The sequence below is a fragment of the Myiozetetes cayanensis genome, unplaced genomic scaffold (genome assembly GCF_022539395.1).
Source record: "Myiozetetes cayanensis isolate MyiCay16 unplaced genomic scaffold, myiCay2020 scf10, whole genome shotgun sequence".
Classification (NCBI taxonomy): domain Eukaryota; kingdom Metazoa; phylum Chordata; class Aves; order Passeriformes; family Tyrannidae; genus Myiozetetes; species Myiozetetes cayanensis.
The window spans coordinates 14,851,764-14,872,996 of NW_026086605.1; the positions used below are offsets into that span (position 1 = coordinate 14,851,764).

The window sequence follows — 21,233 nt, forward strand, 5'->3', positions numbered from 1 at the left end:
TCCAAGATGCTGAGAATGTTTACTCGTTTAAAAAGCCACTTAAATGGCTTTTCCTTTTCTTTAGAGACATTAACAAGTCATTTTGTCACTTCACTGTTACATAAAAGTCATATACCATTCACATGGCATTAATTTAAGTAAATACCACTAGTATTACTCTTACTAAAACTACAGACTGAACAGAAAATTACTTTGGGGTTAAAAATTTTGCTAACATTTTGCATCAGTTACTAAAGGATGGTGAAACAAGCTTGAAGTTGTGAAGCTTCAAATTCTTTACTATTAGCAATTTATTGGGAAATTAAACTGCAAGGTACTCCTGCAAAACTAGTTCTGGACACTGAAAACATTATGTTTGATTGTCCCTTCCTAAAACCTGCAACAGATATTTGATTTTTATTTATTAACATTTAAAAATTATTTTGCAGATTCTGGGTAGGTAACATTCCTGTCACGTGGAGTTTTTTAGAGTTTTGAAGCAAGCCTGAAAAATAACATTTCTCTGCTCCAATGAAATATAGCAAAAGCATGCACAGTCTATGAATTTTAGATCTGTTGCATGACTGCATTAAATGATGGATTGATACTCTTTTCATCCAGAAATGGATTACAGAGCTGACAGATTACTTAAAATAACCATTATGGATGTGAATCATACTGACAAAAGCAAAGAAATCCCATTCAGAAGAAAACATCTTGCCTCGGCCAAACATTTTCATGAATGTGGATGATTATGTATGATTATTTATATAAGGTCAAAGGATTTTTTTTTAATAGCTAGAAGTAGAAGCATATAATTTAATTTTTTCTCGTTAACAAAAAGATTGCCAAAGTCACATATCACAGGTATTGATATTACCCATGAACCAGAGATGCTGCTCTTACACAGCTCTGTATTCTGTGATGGGGTTATGTGTTTCCATTACAGGGAGTGCACTGATATGCCAGAGATGCACTCATTTACAAGCCTGAATAGAAAAGTCAAAATTCAGTGTTTACAATTCTCCTGCACATGATTACATTATTTTTTAATATATTTATATATATTATATATACTTATATTTTTAGCAATTGTCTTAATATTTAAAGGACAGAGGCAAAAATGAAGGAGCTGTAGTTTACTGGAATGCATCTACTATTGGTAAGTTAAATAAGTCCTGATGGCATCTCTTTTTTTGAAGTTTTGAGAGTTTTCTAATTGATGTAGATATTTACCAATGTGTTTATAGCAGAAGCTATTCAAGATACAAGTGATGAAACTCTTGGGAAATTAGTGTATTTGAAATGCAAATATGTTGTAAAACATTACCTCTGCACCTTTTGTTTTCAGGATCTACAAGAACTTCTGAAACAACTTGTGACAATGTGCAGTCATAAGTGCTGCGCTCTGAGAGCCCTTTTTCTATTGATCCTTTATAGGTAAGAAGTATTTGCTAAAAAATATTATTTCTTAATATATAATACTATCAGTTATTTTATAATAAATTTACTTATAATTAAAAAGATATCTGACCAGGTAACAAAGTTAAATCCTCTTGACAGTGGAATCTTTTATCTTACAAATATTAAAGAACCAGGGTATTAATAACAGAAATACAGAACTGAACTTCATGAATCTCAGCTGCCTGGACTGAGTTACAGATTTTTTTAATTGGAAACATGGATGGGGAAAAAAAAGAATGAAATTTAACTTGAGCAAATGATCCATTAAATGAAGAATTACTGGGTAGAGAGTGTGAATATCATTTCAGATGCTTAACAAATTTAGACGAGCACAAGGTCCTTGCCTGTAGCATAGTACCCTGCCCAAGGACAGAAGCACACAGTCCACCTGGATTTACTACAAGCTTGAGATAATAAAATCATAATTGTGCACTAAAAGGAGAGTGTCTTGGAAAGAATTATCTCTTTAAAATACTGTTTTGTTATTCTCTGTTGATGAAATCGTGAAGTCTTCAGGAAATCTGAGTTGTGTTAAGCTGGAAAGTGAAAATGATCCCTTCTGTGTACGTGCAACCCTTCTAAAAGTGCAGTTGCCATGACAAAAAAACTTAAGATAGAAATGGAGCACTTAAAATATATTCCTGCTATGAAAATGGGGGAAAATATTCTTTTTAAGTAATTCTAATAAGAAAATGTAAGCATGGACAGGTTAAACATTGTCGCCATCAGCTTCAATTGAAGTATTTAAAGCCTGTGAGCCAATTCTATTATCTAAAATTGCCTAACCTACTTCATCTCCCACTAAATTCCTCAAGATAAGATTCAGCCTGAGCTTTAGCTCAAGTGGATGTGCAAACACACTTCCACTCAGTTGTGGGGGCAGGTGGAACAGTCTGCTGAAAGGGAGTTTAAAGTATCTACTTCCCCCACCTTTCTCAGTACTATAGAGAGATCTTTGTCCAGAAAACACGTTTGCTCTAATTCCACCTTCCTTCCTCATCAGCTGTGACTTGCCACATTCTGTAATAACGAGATGACTCATGGCTTAACGATAATAAAACATTGCTAAGAGGTCAACAACATTTCAGAAGCATCTAAGTAACAAGGAGGCAAAATTCCCCCAGCAGTTCAGCCTGTGGTGTATAGTTGGCTTCATTATTATCAGACAGACTTTGTGAATTCTCTTGTAGCTTCATATGGCTCTGAGTATCCAGAAGCACAGAGTTCATTCCTGGGTGGTGTCCATGGGAGTCACATGCATGCACAACACCTGTTTAGCTTGGATACAAGTACACTGCATTGAGCTGATGTGGTCCTGTTGTACCCAAATCCAAACACAGGCAGAGAAACAGCTCTGTCCCTTGGTTACCACACAGACAAGATGATGCTTAGGTATGCAAATGCCTTTTTCCAGCACAAAAATCAGGAGGGGTTTGTGAAAGTGCTGTTTAAAACAAAACCAATCCTGCTTGGCACTGAAACACAGAAATATTTCTGAGCAATATCCAAGGGCTGAGGTGCACCCAAAGCAAGGGCCATGATTTCTCCCCAAGTGGTCTCTTAGATAATCCATCTGTATAAGCTCGGGTTAATGTGTGAAGAGAGTTTCCTCTAGTGAGTACTTTATAATCACTAATGCTGTGGGGTTGGGCATTTTTTCCCCTTTCTGTCTCTCCCTTCCTGAATGAGACTTCTTAACTTTATTTTCAGCACTTGACATTAAATTACATTACAATCACATCAAGGGACCATATTTTAGTATTAATAATTTAATACCATTTAGTATTAGTAGCCCAGAAGTATTTTAAATATTTTTAAGAAGTAGAAATGAAAAAATTGAGGCAAATTTAACTGAGCAGCCAATAGAACATGCAGTTCAAATCATTATCAGGAATCAGCTTAAGTAAATGTATGCTGTTTGGTCTTAAGAAGGGCTCCCATTTGTTTCAGAAAGAGTGTTTTCAAATTAAAGAAAGTTAGCCAGGGTTTATGGAGCCAGAGATAGAAAATTCTGTGGTGGTTTTTTTTTTTTTTTTGCTGAGCTTAAGAGTACATATGTCACTTCAGTATTTGTTCCTGTATCTAGTAGGTGGTAACATAACATAATGCTACAGTTTCAGCCTTACCATTTAACAAAAAAATTGTGACACTACTGTCTGCTTTGCAGAGAATTAATCAGTGATATAGTAGATTTTGCTACAGTTTATCTATAAAGACCATAAAAAAACCTTTATCGAGTGCAAGTATGAAACCAGAAGTAACACCTATATTTGCATCTGTAAACCCTTCGCCTGTCAGTGAATTGCCCGAAAAAAAGCTTTCTTTATTCTTGTTTTCCTGAGGGGAGTGCTTCAAAAGCTTGCTCAGACTGTATCTGGCATTTTGTTTATCTTTTCTCAGTTCTAAGGTGTTTCTGTCTCTTCCATGATACATAAATTCTGACAAAAAATAGCCAGGAAAAATATTCTCGTACATGTGTCTAGACTGTACTTTTGCTTGAAGTGGTGATATATACTGTGGTTTACGGCAAATGTTCCCTTTATCCCCTCCAGTTACCCCATTCTGTTAAGATGGTAACTTGAAAGTGTCTTAAATAACAAGCAGTTGTTGTACATTCCAGGTATAGCCAAGCCCGTAAAAATACTAAGTTTTTGAGCCATAAGAATAACTAGGGAAAATAAATAATTGCAATTCAGATTTTATGAAAGCAAGCATAGGTCATTGAACCTGATGAGTTAAAGCATTTATTATACACTGACAGCCCAGAACGGAGAGATATTCCCAGCAAACAAATATACTCAGTTTTGTTCTGTAAAAGCACGTTCTCTCCTCAGTGGCTGGAACAGCTGTTTCAAAGCAATTCCATACTTAAATGCATGCCAATGTACTCACATACATTAAGAAAATGAAGAAAGCTAAAACGTCATCTTCATTTAACTATAAAACATATGGTTAAATATAACAACAGAAATACTGCTTAAAAGAGAAGCTTAGATGCGTGGACAAGAAGATGCTCATGCACAAGTGGAAGGAGTCTCAGCTTTTACTTTTATGCTTTGCGAATGTTTGCAGCTGTGAGCTCGCTCTTGCTTAGCATTGAAGAGAGGATGTGAATCAAAGAGCACTTTAAAGGACACAGAGCATCGTCCCTTAAAATGCAGAACAGCCAAACCCCCTAAGGCACATAACTTCAGTAGATTCCTTGTCTTTCAACACTGACATTCTGCTTCTGAGCATCCCTGAAGTTACCAGGATGGTAACACCACACACATTTAGGAGGCATCATGTTCCTCTTACTTACTGGCTTATAGGTCTTCTCAAAGATTGTATGGCCAAATAGCACACAAGGGACAGTGCCTCGTTAATTCAGAGCCTCAATTACTGCACAACAGCTTTCCCAAGCCAACAAGTTCTTACTTAAGCATAAAACTCAGAAGACCTGTGATATGAAGCTACACATGTTTTAATGAGGGGAATCATGAATTACCTCAGGTGATTTAAGGGAAGGACTCGCATAAAAAATGTTAAATCTATATTTAAGAAAATAGCATTTAAACATAATGAATCAGAGCTCTCTACAATTGCATAATAATCAGCAGAATAATAGTATTCCCTTGCAGTGGAGAAGAAACATGTTTTCCTTTAATGTTTTACACTGTGTAAGACTTATTCAAGAACAATCCAGTTCTGCTGTGAAATTAAATTCATGCAGATCGCTGAATACATAGCTAAAATTTATATGTAAATTACAAAAGCATAGATAAATACTTGCAAGTATTTAAGAGATTAATTACATTTGAGTACACTTCTAATTTTAACGTCTTTGTGCAACATAAAACAGGTTGTTTTATTTATATTCACATTTCAAATTCAGGTGTGTTTGTTTCTTTAGGACAAAACTTAGAGGAGAAACTTCCATTATTTCAATGCTGGCATTACTCAAGACTACTCTTAAAGCTGAGTAAAGTAATAACATAGTTCTGTAGCAATACAGAAATAAAAAAAACAGGGACAAATTTAAGGGAGAATATAGGACTTTTCAAATATCTATATATAACAAGGCAGCTAATGAAAAACAGCTACTTCTGTGGGAATAGGGTCTGATGAGCAGAAAATTACACAGCAATAGCAGCACTTCAGGCCAGTGGACACCACATCTAAAACCACAGTGTGATCTGGCCACGTGAATTCAGTGAGATCATCTTAGCATTTAAGCTTTGCCAGTTTAAGATACTGGATTATTCCTAGTGGATGAAAACCACAGTTTCCTGACAGAACAACTCAAACTTTCTCAGAAACAGAGTAAAATTAAAAACAAAAGATCAAGTTTTGGCATGCTACAGAAGACCCAGAAATATAAAGCAGAAGGGCAAGCGGACTTTTCAGGAGCAGCTCTAGGAAAAGCTGGGAATGAGGAATTCAGGGAGGATTTAGCAGTATTAAGAAAGACCACAAAACATTGGTATCCCCTTAGCTATTAATTTCTTCTCCCCAGGGCCAAACCACCACAGCTACAGCTCTTGATACCTCCTGTAGGAGAGTTAAGGGGTAGAGCTAGTCACTTGTAGGGACCAGTCAGTTCTCATGCAAGGAAGTAAAAAATATAGATCCCCTCTCTTGGTAAATATGTAGGGGGCTGCCCTCCATCAGCAGAGACAATAGCTCTCCTTGCAGCCAGCTGGACCTCAGTGAGTCAGTCAGTTCTCTGCTTCTCACCTTCACAATGCATACCCCACTCTTCTCAAATCACTGGCAACAAGTGGTCATTACCATTTGTGTTTTAATTAACGAAGAGCACAGCCTGCTCATAGTCTTGGGGTGCTCACCTTAGGGGTTAGGCAGAAATTAAGAGTGAGGTTATATTATCTTTTGCTGTGGGACTGCTACCTACAGTGTAACAGCCCTTCATGTCCACAAGTGTCCCTCCACAGCTGCTAACCATTAAAGCCCATAAAAGGTGAAGAGGGATCTATAAAAATGAATCTTGAGGGAGTCTGAGTAAAGAATTGCAATTTTCTATACATCCTCCTTAGGTTCTTCATTTATCTAATAACTGGCATGTCACGAACCACCCCTGGGACTGTTGCAAGGGCCCCAGGGTAGAAATGGGGTTTGTAATTCTTTATGTTTGACTTCTGTGGATTGTATTTGTAGCTGGAAAAAACAAGGTATTTGGATTCTTATTATGCTTCACTGACTTTCCCCGACAGGATTATTTCTATAACCTATTTAAAAATTGTGTTGTAAAAGCAGAATTTTAAATGTTTGTATGCACTTATGTCTGACGTTGGTTTCTATCTCTCTCTGAGAGCTAAATGTAATGTATCTATTACATAAAAAGAAGCTTAATTTTAAATACTGAAATAAACAGTCATTATCTCTTCTACATTCCTAGATTATAACAATAATGCTCTGTTTACAGATAAAGTATTAAAGAAGATTGTTTCTCAGATGAAGTGTTAAGAAATAATAAAATTTAAAGAAGCAATAGACTTCAGGGTATAAAAGTGATATTTTTTTCTAGTAAGAGACTAATGTCGATTATGAAATCTGATATTTTCTGGAATTTTTTTTTTTTTACAGTGCTGTAAAATGCTAACATGCATCTATTTCATAATATGTTATCTGATGGGCAGTAATCAGCAGTACCCTTGAAACTAATACAGCATTTTCTTGGAATGTCATTTCTGCCATAATTGATAATGCCTTTTTAAAGCCTCCTAATTTTCAATTGCTTTTAGGTCAATGCAAATTCCTGAAGCTGAAGGAAAAAGTGAAATTCTACCTCCAACTATACAAAAAATAATAAAAGGATACAACAAGTATCTACGTCCATTTTTTGATAGTAAGTAGAAAAGCTCTTTCAATAAGGCTGAGCCATAACATAATGTGGTGTTTAAAACTCAGCAGTGAGAGCAAATGGGTTTTTTTCTGTACTTTTTTTCCTCCAATGTTTGACAGAGACTGATCTGGCTATACATGTTCTATGATACAGTGAGATAGAGTGTAATAGCTTTTGTGGCCCAAGGTGAAACTTGTATATTCCAGGCATTCACAAGCTGAACTTCCAGACTCAGAAGCTTGACAATCATTCTGCATGTCTTTATGAAATAGCTGTAACATCTTACCTATTTAAAAGCATAATTTCCTCTGACTTCCTAAACAATAACTATAAAAACCTTTGATTAAAGATTAGAAAGCTTTATGTATCAAACTGTTCATAACAGCAACGGCAAATCTTGTTGCTATTCAAAGTATTATATGCATCAACTATAAGACTGCAGGAGAATTATTTAATAAATGATTCTTGCCTCAGGTCATAAAGGTCACTGGACAGATTTACTGCAAAACTATGGGGGGAAAATGAATCGAAAATGTCAGTTCCCTGCATCAGAAGGCGATAGTCCCCAAATTGGAAGATCCACTTAGTCTGCTGCACCAAGGCTGATTTTACTGGCCTGCAGTGCAGTCAGCTGGACACTGAGTCTCAGTGACAAACATCTTCCTAGCTTGAGTCAGGCTGTTGCATACACCAGAAATACTAAAGAGTTGTGAGGTGGCATGAAGATCTTTCTGGAGAAACTGCAGAATTCTGAAGAAGAAAATATTCTGAATGTTAAAAAGATGCTCAACACCATGTGACTGTCAGAAAATAAACTTGTAGACTCAATGCTAGGCAGTAGTTCTTAAGCTAGATATTCAGAAATGTTGAAGGTTTCAAATTATTTTTATATCCCTTTATATATTGCTTAAAATAATTGACTAAAGAGTTTCTCAAACCATACTGTTACCTCTTGCTATCTAAATACCTGGTTCAATATGGGTATTCTACGTCATGTACAATTTCTGAATTTGTTTCATAAAAATATTAAGATATCTCTGTATCTTAGGAGAAAGGAAAACTATTTCATGTGTTCATTTTTATGGTAATCACCTCAGCTGATGATAGAACTGCTATAAAATATTTAATACTCTAAGGAGCTTTTCAGAAATATAAAAGTAACTCTAATAAATAAACTAACCCTTTCTCACTGCAGATAATTCATAATGTAAAATAACTGTGTTCAGTGGCCATTAATATATTTTATTCATTACTTCATGTTAGTGAAGAGATTCATTGGCACTGCTATGATTCATGTGCTTTGGTAGACAGTAGAGTTTCATTGAAAAATCCTAGGATAGCAATTAAGACCAACAGTAAAACACTTTTGAGTTACAAATCTCCCTTTTCTTTCCTCATTTTTTTTTCCCAACTGTTTTATTGCAGGAAGTTTATAGTTCTTTTTTCTGGCTGTATGTTTTGTTCAGAGAGATGCTAAGGACACTCTGTTTGCCTGAAAATCCCAGAGGAGCTCAAGCACTGATCAAGTCTTGGTCACACAAAACCAGTCTAGCACCTCCAGACAGTGCCAGCATTGCTGCATATGCTCACTGCAGCTCGGGCATGCAAACACTGCCTCAGAAATCTTTGATGGATCTTTATTAGCCCTAGTGCTGAAGGAGTGAGATGACACTCTGAAAAAGTACATTTTACTGATGGCCTTTCTAAATGCACGGTTGGTACTTTTGTGAGAAATAAGTTTGTAGGAATAATTTGCCTTAGGATAAGTCAGGAAATGCTCATCCATGTTTTTGCACCTGTAGCTTTTAGCAAGATCGTTTGGAATTGCTTTCCATGTGATAGAGGCATGTGCTTGGGGTGGGAAGTGGTATCAGTCCAGTCCTAGCCACTCTGTTACTGGCAAGGTGGGCTGCACCTCTCATGCGATTCAGGTACAGAAGCAGAGCTAGTGAACCACCCAAATTCTCAGTTTAACAAACCTGCAGATTATACTTATCTGTGTGACCACAGCTGTACTACCTTTATTACATGTAATATTTTCCTTCTTTATATGGATATGGTTATTTGTCTGCAGCTGGTATACCTTGTGTCTATTTGTTGTTAGAAAGATTTCAATAGAACTGGCTTTACCCAGATTTATATCAATGGCTGCAGCACAGCTGTCAAAGAGTTGTGGAAGACAGAGTATCAATTTAGGCACTAATATCTCTTCTGTGACTTTTCCCCTGCCCTATTCCCCCCAAATCCTTAATTTCTTTAGTATGATATTTGCATGTTAATAGTAAGAGACTGACTAATTAGAGATGGATCTTAAGATCAAACTGCTGGTTAGATTTGAGTAGGCTAATGAACAAATACTTGATAAAAACATAAAGTGGGGTATTCTGGTGGAGTTCATCAGCTACTATAGAAGCCTGCTCAGTCCTGATATACTCTGAGAAGCAAACTTGTATTTCTAGAAATATGAAAAGGATGGATATGCATATTAATCTGAAGATCTATGTTTGGTGTCTGTAATGCATGAAAGGATTTGTATATATGGGCAACTAATACGTGTATGTTGATATGCAGAAATATCCAAAAATAATATGATAAAGTCAGCCTTCTTAAGACACTTTGTTTTCTTTTTTTATTATTTTTTTTATTTTAGGCCAAGATCCCTTTGCTTTCAACAATATGCATATTTGTGTTAATCTATGGGTTAGATATGCACTTATAAATATGAATGAAAAAATTTATCATAAAACTAGATGGTATTATTTGTTGGCATCTACAGTTCTTTGAGCTTAACATTAGCTAGTCATAGTGGAACTCTGAAATGTGATTTTTATCAAGTGTGAGAGGGCCAGGGGTTAGCTTGAATTTCAGAATAACATAATTCAAAGTAATTTCAAAGTTATTTACCCTTGAAAATTTTCTTCAGTCAGGAAATGGAGATTTTAGAATTGATGCATGCTGCCAAGATACAATCATACTCTAACATAATAAGGGACACTGAACCCCTTAATATTTAGTCCTGAAAAGAAAGCATTAGGTGTAAATAAATGATCATAAAATGAAAGTTTCTTTATCCTAAAGCCAGAACAAACAGAAATATTTACTAGTCAAGGCAATTTCATTGCAGCTCATAAATGCTTATGAGCATATTAGTTTGTGTTTAGTCCTTATGTGCTGAGATTGGCAGATGACTGGAAATTACCCAAGCACATACAGCTCAGCTAGTGTCCTTAACAAGGGGACCACAAAGATATTTTTCATTTGAATCCAGTGACCGTGCAAAACAACATAAAAACTGTCTTCTCTCCTTGCATGGATTGAAACCAATGCTTTTCTAGATTTTAAGTCTGGATTAATCTCAACTTGTTTTAGTCATCTCCTTCTGTGATAGTCACCCTTCAGGCTCTTGCTACCCAAGTGTTCCCACTTATGCATAACACAGACTCTCGTTTCCATCTCTAAGCACCCAAATTAGGTGCCCAAAGTTGGATTAGTTGAAGCCAGTCTTAGTAGGACAGAGGTTTGCAGACAAGTGAAATTGTCTGAGAGCTTTATGTTTGTCCACCATGGGTGGCACACACCAGTTGCCAAATCACGAGGGGTACTTTTACACACTGTTTAGTACAGAGGAATCTCAGTTGAAGTGGTTATTTAGCTCTGCCCTCATCTGAATGTTACTCTGAAAAGTGTTCTCTTATCTATAACATTTAGTGTCTGTCTTAGAGCTTATTCATCAAGCAAGTCTTCATAAACTGAACACATAGTTCTAATAGTGAAATTTAAAAAAATTACCTAATCTAGAACAATTTTAGCCATTCTTTTGACCGGAATGTGAAATACTCCTATACTAATGTTAGTAGATATTGCTCCTCAATACCATATCCATCCTATCCTGTTAGACATATATGTAATTCTTATATAGAAAAGCTGGCATAAGGGATTTAAGAATGTGCAGTTATTTCCCTTAAATGTGCTATATAACCCTAACATTTTATCTCAGCCATACAAGTTGATTTCAACCTCAGGTTTTCTGCTGTGTAGATCAATTTTATAACTTTAGGTGCTGTGCCAAGCCTCTCTGAATTAATGAGTAATTCCTGCTGACTCCAGTGAGCCTTGGATCAGGTTCATAGAGTTGTTAAAGGATGCATAAAATGTTGTAAATAATTTTATACAAATAGATTTTGTTCTGTGATTGAACGTGATAATTTAAGTGTTCTAATTAAAAAGAGAGAGACTAAGAAAAGGTCACAGCTAAGTACATTTGAATATGGAAACTGCTTTCAAGTGGTGTAGAAAGGTGTCATGCTTAAATCAGTTATTCTAAATCACATTTAAAAGATTATTTTCCATAGCTTTGTAATGAGTAATACATTTCGTGGTCTTAAGTTTTAAATGAAAGCAAATCACATCTATGAGTCCAACCTTGTGTGTAAGACCAGGGATCATGGGGTTTTTTTCCTCAAATGCTGTTTATATTAAGTTCTATGAATTTATTTAGATGAAGGGTTTTTAGTCTTCAGAAGTGTACAAAATACCCCCTGAGAGACCCAGAGATATCACAATGTTAGCTGTGTCTAACACCCTTTGATTTATTCAGGGAAGCTGACAGAGTACGTGAGAAAGAAATACCAAAAATCATCATTTAAAGAGGATTTAAATGATGTAAAGAGTATTTTATGTCCCACTTAGCCAATGTCCGAGAAAGGCAAAAAGCCCAGAATATGTAAACTTCAGCATGCAGATGATAATGTAGATTTTCCTTCCTTTTCCATGGAACTGAGAGACACAATGAGACTCACTGCCACCAAACCCAGCTTCCTGCATACAGGACAGTTTGGATTTTGGTTTAGAGTTTTTCTGCCCCTCAGCCCCTACATGCGAAATTCTGGAGGCTCTAACTTTCCAACAGTGATTAAGTTCAGTTAGAAAAAGAATCAATTTATTTGAAGTTTCATGTTGTCTCTAGCTTCCATAAACTTGCTTTGATTTGCCAAACAAACTTACTAGATCCATTTTCTGACACTGGACAAGTCAATGGACAAGTCAGAGAAGTAACTCTGACTTCTCTTTGAGGAGTTGTGTAAATGATGTTCCTTGATTTTTATGTTACAAGCTCTGATATTAAGCTTCCAAATTTCCTGTCTTCTGGAATATTTCTCTCTGTCACGTGAACTCTATCTGCTGTTTGCATATTTTTTTTTTTCAAATGTGGAAAACAAGTTTTGTCACTGTCATCCTGTAACAGTCTTGCCAATACAGAATAGACTGCAAGATAGCTTAATTGTGTGCCTTACTCCTAATTGCCAAAGCATAAGATGGAAAGAGCATGTTGAAATGATTAGCTGTGACAACCTCTAAATCCTTTTCAAAGGCACTGCTTGCCAAGATAGTTTCCTATCCAGTGTGTACTGCCTGCATTATTTGTCTCCACATTAATTTCTTGCATTTGGCTGTATTGAAATATGGTTTTTGACAAGTGATTTAACAAGTCTCCACCAATTTCTGTCTTGTCCACAAACTGTACCAGTGAAGCAACATCAATGTCTAAAGATTATTGATGTGAACAAATAGGATTGAAGTTGATTCCTGCTAGAAATGGGTCTGTCTTTTGATGCCTTGATATCAAGAATTACAGTTGAGATCTGTCAGAAAGCCTCTCTTAATCTGTCTGGTTTCTTAATGTAAATATTTGTCATGAAAAATATCTTGTGGTGGGAAGTTAAATGCTCAAAAAAAATCTAAGCATAATGTTTGTCTTTATGTAAGAATTCCATAATACTCTAAACCAAAGCAAAGCTGGGGATTGGAGAGACAAGATCAGTTTTTTAGAAACTATAATAAATTATTCTAGTGATAACTTTCCTTCTAATTCTCTGTTAGCGTTGCAGCATTTTATCCAGTATTGCTGAAAAGATGAGATGTTCTTACAGAAAAGCCATCCCTCTTGGGGTATTTCTGAATGTCAGAATTGTTTTATGTTTTCTTAAACTAAATGAAAAAGAGCTCATATGAACAGCTCAGCACTGCAAGTTATTGATAGTGCCGATCGATTTCAGTAGTAGGTGAACACTGGACACAGTGACGGTTTACTTTGTTACTACAGTGTTCCAAACTTAATTTTTAGGTATGCTGTCTGCCACTCTTCTGGCTTCTTTCCCATATGGGATCACTAAGAATATCTATAAAGTGCATAAAGGCACAGTCTCTGTACATACATTTCAGTGAAAGTTAAAGCTTAGATTGCACAGCCATCACTGTAACAAGGCACTCCCTTTGGCAATCTTTTGCCATCCTTTGAAGATTTCCTTCACTAATGCAGTACAGACTGACTTTAGTTTTCTTTTGAAGGTCAGTAGATTTCTTCTGAAGTTGTCATTGTACATACAACTTCTGCCAAACATATGGAAATGTAGGAACTGGCTGCCTCATCTGGTCTGCTGCCCAGTTTTTGACACTGTCAACAGGAGACCATTCAGAGGAAGTTCAGGGAAAACCCTGGTGAATAATTATGGGCAGACTCATTCTGTTATTAATACTTCACAATTTATAGTGCCTTCCTAAAAAAGCATTTAGCCTCGCACACATAAAAAGAAATCAGCATTTTACTATTACTATTGTTCTGATTTGACTAACTGTTGTAGCAAATCAGTTCTCAGCAGCTTGTATGGTGTTAATAAAGATCTTTTTCATAATTGCTTTCCTGCACAACTCCTCCCATGCAGCATGCAGCTGTACCTTAGGTGATACAATTTGCTGCTGAGTTTTATAAGTACTGTGCTCAACAGGCTGGAGTACTTGGGCTGAGGCAGCTGTCAGCTGGGGCTAGTGGAACAGGATGATTTTGCCCTGACTGCACTACCACTCCTTAGCTCTTGAACCTCAAGGCAAGTCTGTGCCAGCACAATCAGTTTGAGCTTGAAGTACCTCTTAACAGCTAAAGGTCTTGTGATGTTTGGGATTCACCCAACACTCTCTACAACTACCTGAAAGGAGGTTGTAGGCAGGTGGATATTGGCCTCTTCTCCCAGGCAAGTTCTCCACAGAAGGAGTGAAAAAGAAGAGCATTGGAATGAGCTGCCCAGGGAGGTGGTGGAGTCACCATCCCTGGAAGTGTTTAAGAAAAGAATGGATATGGCTCTTAGTGCCATGGTGTGGTTGACAAGGTGTTATTAGGTCATAGGTTGGACTCCATGATCTCAGAGGTCTTTTCTAACCTTGTTGATTCTGTGATTCTCTAACACTACAATACTGTTGTGTTACTCAGGACTATTTTGAGAAATACTTCAACAGGAAAGAAAGAAGGAAGACGTCTACAGAGTCCTGTTTGTGGGATTCCAGAAAAATTAAACCCTACTTAATGTCATTAATCTTCCTGGAAAATCAGCTTTTCCACTCATATGTGTAACAACAGCACTGATGATACTGAAATGCTGTTAGTGAACATTTCCCATATCTGTATCACCTTTCTAGGCAAGGATCAGGTGGTGTTCCTGCTAATAAAATATGATATAATAAAAAGAGTCTGATAATTCCCACATAACCATCTGAACAGTGCATTGTCCTCTCGTTAGGATGGTCCGTCATTAAGCATATGTCTTGCAGGATGAGGTTCCCCCCAAATTACTGTGTGACAGTTGGCAACACTATGCTCTGCTACAGTCATAGATCAGAATCTGTAGGAAGACTAGAAAAAAAATCAGAAAATGGGTTACTTTAATGAATTTTGAGGGTCTACCATATCTTCTGAGGCTGGCAACATTGTACCTATAATAGTGATATGGTACAACTGTAAGCATAAGTATTAATTGTCTTAATTGCTGTTACACCCCAGGAAGTTGGACTGAGTTTCCTGGAGGCTTCCTGAGCTTTTAACCCTGGAGGGAGAGAGCATAAATGTATTATTGGAGTATCAAAACCTGAAAAGAATGGAAAGAAACAGAAGAACAAGCTGCCAGTGATCTGAGGGCTTTTCAGTCACTTTTGTTCCAAAGTTGACCTCCAAAGTCATCTTCTAATAGATAAACAATTTCTTCTAAATCCTATGTAAAATTGAATAGTATATAAATAAAATTTAATAGTATATAATAAACACACAGGTTACCATCTGAGGATGCTGCAAACCTGCAGTCCTGCTTTAAGCTGGAGCTTTATACTGAAACTTTCAACTGAGTCCAGAACAAAGAATTTCTAGATTTTTTCAGGAATGACAGGTGTTTAATGACTTTAACACATGCATTACAAATAGAAAGTATTTTGGAAAAAATAAAAATACTAGTACACTTCTGTGACTTAGAATGATATATTTTTTCCTTAGTGTTACTCAGGACAGGTAGAGTTCAGCTCCATCTTCCTCTGGGTGCAATTTGGGGCCATATAGGAGCTTTGTACATAATGCATTGCAAGGAGCCAAGATGGGCTCTCAGCAGTGTGCCTGTGATATATGGGCACTACTTGTTATGTAGACCTTATCTAAAATATTTCTGCTTTTCTTAGTACTGCATCCTCTGCTTTTCAATTGCTTGGAAAGATGCACTTATTTAATATTATTTCCTTGTACAAGTACTCTGTTAATTATTCTGCACATACACAACCAGGAGTAATGTTTCCATGAAAGCTCTGCACAAATCCTGCATTTTAAAATGCACAGCTGGTGATCTTCCTTCCACTACTGTGAAATGCACGTTCACAAGGAAACAAGAATCTGAGCATACTAACATTACAATAAGAACTGCTTAGGTAAGATATTAATCACACTGAATAAGCCTTCAGTTCATATTAATTTTAAAAGGAAAATAAAATTACTAGTTTTCCTTTAGAAATGCAAATAGTCAAATCCCAAGTTTACTGCTAGCGGTTGAAAGCAAGATGGTAAAATGCAATGACACAATATATACAATAATTTCTTAAATGGGCAGTTAATAAAGTAACTCAGCTATGCCATCTGGATATTAACCATGTGACATGTCCAGGTGAAACTTCTTAGTCTGCTAACATCTGATGGACCAGATGTTGCAGCTGGAAGAATTCTTTCCACTGCTCTGCACCTCAGAGTAGAAGAGTGTTATGTATCATGGGGATTTTGCCTTCCACACCTTATTGTGTAACACTTTCCCAAGCACATTTTTTCTGGGGAAAAAAAATCATATAAACCAGGAAGTATTTAAGAAATAAAGCCTGTTTATTAAAATTATGACACTGTTAGCCTAAAAGTATTAGATTTTGGTTACAAATATTAGAATTCATGCATAATTTAAGGTTGAGAAATACTTCCTTTCTTTAAGAAAGCTTTTAAACAATTAGAAAAAAAACCTGGAAGATTTTGTTGCCAGTTCTCTTGAAAACTGAGTATGAAAGACCTGATGAACTACAGTCTGACTTCCTCTTTTTTTTTTTGCAGATGGTCCTGTGTCAGTTGGAATGAGTATGGATATTGCAAGCATTGATACAATATCAGAAATAAATATGGTATTGTAGCTTTTGCAGTCTTTTTTTGTTCTGCTTGATAAGCTAATGTCTTGTGCTTACAGCTGCTGGCAATGTGACTTTGGGCTTGTCTCCATGTGAAGTCAAAGTGGGTTAGGAGGTGGAATTTTATTTTTTACTACAGGTATAGTTTATAGCACTATAATAAATATAGAAATGCAGCTGCAAATCACACCTCTCACAGATGAAAACAGAACTTTGCTACTGAGTATTAATCTTAATTAAAGGCTTGTGGATCAGTATTTATTTTCCAGATTAAATACCTAAGTCTTTATGCATTTCAGAGAAATGAAGATGTATTCATGAGCCTTTGAAGTCACTGTCTTTCCTTATGATTAGACACAGCTGAACTTAGACTGTTTTTCTCTTCTATTTTTACTGTCACACATTAATTTATTCCAGCTGTGTTTCATGAAATTTGTATCATTTGTTTTTGAACAAACTATGAATATATTTTCCAATTAAAGATCTTCCATTTGTACATAGAAATAAAAGCCAAAATTCATTAATCAACTATTAAATATTAGTGTATTACTAATTATTAGGTACTATTTAGGAAGGGGGAAGTAAGGTTAGAACTTCAGATGAATTTATAATATTGATAAAAACACTCCTTAAAATCAAAAATTGATTTAAAACGTGTTAGAAAATAGTGTTATTTTAATGTAGGACTGCAAAACATATCTAAATTGAAGGGGAATTGGCTGTTATTCAAGGTCTTGATAAATTTGGTACCACTGTTTCCTTTGTGATGCGGAAAGGATAAATTGCACTAAAAGATGATAATTCCTATTTCACTAAGCTCTTTTGTCTATCTGAATTTACTCAATTTTTTCCAAAGTGTTCTTAAAAAAAATCATTATTTATTGAGTAGTTTATGTGAACAAAATGATGTTTGGAATCTCTTACATAAATAGTTCAAAAACTTAAAGATTTACAGAGTCAAATTATCTGCTTACAAAGATCCAATGACTTCAGCTGATTTATAGCCCCAGACTTTAGCCATCAGCTTTTACTGTAAAAACAAAATCTACCACCTCACATCAAGTTTAAGTAAATTTGTCAGTATGAGAGTCAGTGCAGCTGCTGTTGGACGTGGAGAATCACAGCCTATTTGTGCCCAACAACTGTTTCCTTATGCTTCTGTAAAACAGAATACAACACAGGCTTCCTTTATATGATAATTTTGGGGATTTTCTCTTTCAGGACTACACAGCTACCATATTTCTAAGGCAGCGATGGACTGATGAGAGACTTTGTTTCGATGGTAATAAGAGTTTAAGCTTAGATGGTCGGCTTGTGGAAATGCTTTGGGTACCGGATACATTCATAGTGGATTCGAAAAAGTCTTTTCTTCATGATGTCACTGTTGAGAATCGTCTTATAAGAATATACCCTAATGGAACAGTCTTATATGCTATACGGTATGTATATACCATGTATCAGCCTTTATAATTGGCATCTACTTACATTTTAAACTTTAGAGGTTAGCATATTTTTGCTTAAAAAAAATGGTTCTATTTGTAAAAGTAGAATATGCATGGCCTTGTAGTTCTATGAATAGAACTACTATGGGCCAATGTGAATAAATTATTTAATTTAATAATAATCTTCTCTTCTTCCCTAATTAGACCATTTTGCTTTCATGTAGACCAAATACAGGAATTGCATGTTGCAATTCCAGTTATTTGCAATGAAGCCATCACAGAGGAAGGCAAGCTGTGATGATGGACTTGCATTATTTATTGTGGATTATTCTTTACAATAGGTTTTGATAAATATAAAAAAATCTTAAAATGTATTACAAAATAACAAAGGACAATGTACACTGCAAGTGAGAAGGGAGCAAAAAGGGGTCTTTTTAAACTGCCGCTAAACCCAGATAATCTGGAGTGTTTTCCTGTTTGGGATGCTATTACTCTTGCACATTACATACCAGTAAATAACGGGGCTTTTCCCTCACAGTAGATATTTGCCTGCAAATATTATTTCAAGGAGAACACATAGCAATTTTTTTTGTTTTTAATGATGAAAAATTTAATGCTGATAATAATTAGCAAACTGTTTTTTTTTCAAGCATCACCACAACTGTTTCATGCAGCATGGATCTGACTAAATATCCAATGGATAAACAGACATGTACTTTGCAACTGGAAAGCTGTAAGACCCTTAATCCTTATTATTTTTATGCAACTAGAAAAATATCTGTGATTTTTTAATGCTAGATATTATCAGAGTGGCTGAAATTTTCAAAGAAGGAGAGGGATATAATGTGACCAGTGCCTGTTGAATTACAATAGAATCTGTGTGCAAGGATATATGCACGAGACATCACTGAAAATAGCGTGGCACTACTGAAATGCTGCAATGCCATTAATGATTAAGCAAAATCTCGGGAGGTTCTCACAGGCTTGGTTTTGTAGTGCATCCTGCAGTTACTCTGTTGGTCTTCAGAGGGAGTTCTGTGAGCAGGCATTTTCTAGCACGGACGAGGAAATGTTTTTTTTTCCTGTTCAGAGAGTATATAATTTTTTCCCCTGAGATACAATTCATTTAGGAAATAAATAAATTAGAATAAGGCTTATTTGTAAGGCATATAGTTCGTCTTAATAATTTACTGTTTTCATACTGAAAAAATGTAATTGAACGGACAGTTCTGAGATTGATAGAAACAGCTTTATTATTACTTATTTAGTTGCCACTGTACCAGTGCCCTGGGAGAAAATGTTGTCAATTGATGGACCAAGACTAAATATACTTTCTCATTTTATCAATCAGTGTCCTCATATTTTCTTTAAGACATGCTATCCAATACTTTGTAGACATGGTTACTTTGCAAACACCCAAACTGCATTTTTTAGTTACCGTTTGCTATTATTCATATGAGAAGACTCTACAAAATAATTTTTGCATGGGATAACATAAAACGGTAACCAGTTCTGTAAGATGGAAAAACATATATTTAAATATGTATCAATACATACTCAAAATCTTTTGGAAGGCTTTTCAGTGCTTGTCAAGTTTTATTCTGTATCTTTTCAGAAGTGTATGTGTGTGTTCTTTATCTCTTGTTGGTAATGGCCAATTAGAAGATTGCTGTAAAGTTTCATTTTAGACAGAAAACACAAGGGAAATGAACCCAAAAACCTTCTTCACACAGGAGTCCCTCTAGATAAGCAGTTTCATAAGATACGTTTAACAATTAATGATTTGAATTAGAATTGGGGTTTATCTCTAATTTATTTTCCTTTGAAGAGCATATTGGTAAATCGATGTATATGGATTTAAATCAACAGAAATGCCTAATGAGTCATTTAGTATTTTCTCTAGTTCCATAATGAAATACATGTCCCACAGGAATTTACAATTCATTTGACAGAATGAAAAAAAAAAAAAAAAAGATAATTCCCCCTATAATTAAACCCAAGCATTTTTCAGATTGATTCCATCTGCTTTTTCAACAGCACATAAGTGCCTCCTGTCCAAAGGGAAAACATAGTCATGTCCTAACTCCCATGGCAGTGGAGTTTAGTTTTGAGGAAAACAGCTAGAAGCAATAAATACAAAAAGGAAAGAGTATGCCTTTGGCTGTGGCCCTTTTTTTTTCAGTGCACTACAGTCCTTTCTTTTGAGTAGGCTAGAAATGGGGTTTGTTTCCTCATGAGATAAGCTATGTTAATTTATAGATGAATAATGACACCATCCTAGAACACTGCTTGTAAAGACCATTACCTGAGTTAAGAAACTGTGAGTGCAAACATACATGCACATCCACACATTCATGTTTATAAATAAAATAAAAAAAAAGTAAAATATATCGCAAAAATTTGAGCTGAAACAAAGTGTTAGGCCCTTTATTACGTGATTGTTGAGATATTATGAAGTAGTGGCTTTAGACAGTAAAGCATCCCTAGTGACCTCTAAAACATACTATTCTGCTATTAGTAGTTAATAACTTTAATTGACTTTAAATACTTAGAGAAACCATTTTGGCTAAAATGCCTATTATTTTTTTCCTGTGTTATTGCAACACTTCAGAAGGTAATACTGGTGTATGTTAGGAAACAGAAAATTGCCACTCTGAGTCTCTGTTAATAATACTGCTGTGACGTTTGGGAAACTGGAGGGCTCCTGTCTTGCTTGGTGCTGCCGGGGAGGTTCATGCTCTCTGCCATGTGGCAGGGAAAGCCACCATTCATTCTTTCTTGGCTGAAGGTTTTTTCTCCATTTCCCACCACCTCAAAGGCCTCCAGTCCAAATACATATTCATGTCTTGGGCCCATCTCTGAAATTTTATTTCCCTTTTGAACTTGTCTTTTACATTTATTAGTGAAGAGCCATGTGAAGGCACTTAACTTGTGCTTGACAATCAGGGAAAATTAAAATTAGCAACAGAAAGGTAAAGAAACTAATTTGTATTAGGCATTATGAATGTTTAATCCCAAATATACTTTTCCTGTAGTTA

General features: G+C 35.7%; 1 protein-coding gene across 1 annotated transcript in view; it reads left to right on the forward strand.

The window, feature by feature from the left end:
• Window positions 1-1,343: 1,343 nt before the first annotated feature.
• Window positions 1,344-21,233, forward strand: part of LOC126652043 (gamma-aminobutyric acid receptor subunit pi-like) — a 38,798-nt gene continuing 18,908 nt past the window's right edge. The window contains exons 1-5 of the mRNA XM_050338575.1: window positions 1,344-1,419; window positions 7,185-7,288; window positions 16,683-16,750; window positions 17,975-18,192; window positions 18,846-18,928. Coding sequence (XP_050194532.1) covers window positions 1,364-1,419; window positions 7,185-7,288; window positions 16,683-16,750; window positions 17,975-18,192; window positions 18,846-18,928 — 529 coding nt within the window. The 5' untranslated portion in view covers window positions 1,344-1,363. The remainder of the gene's footprint in view (window positions 1,420-7,184; window positions 7,289-16,682; window positions 16,751-17,974; window positions 18,193-18,845; window positions 18,929-21,233) is intronic.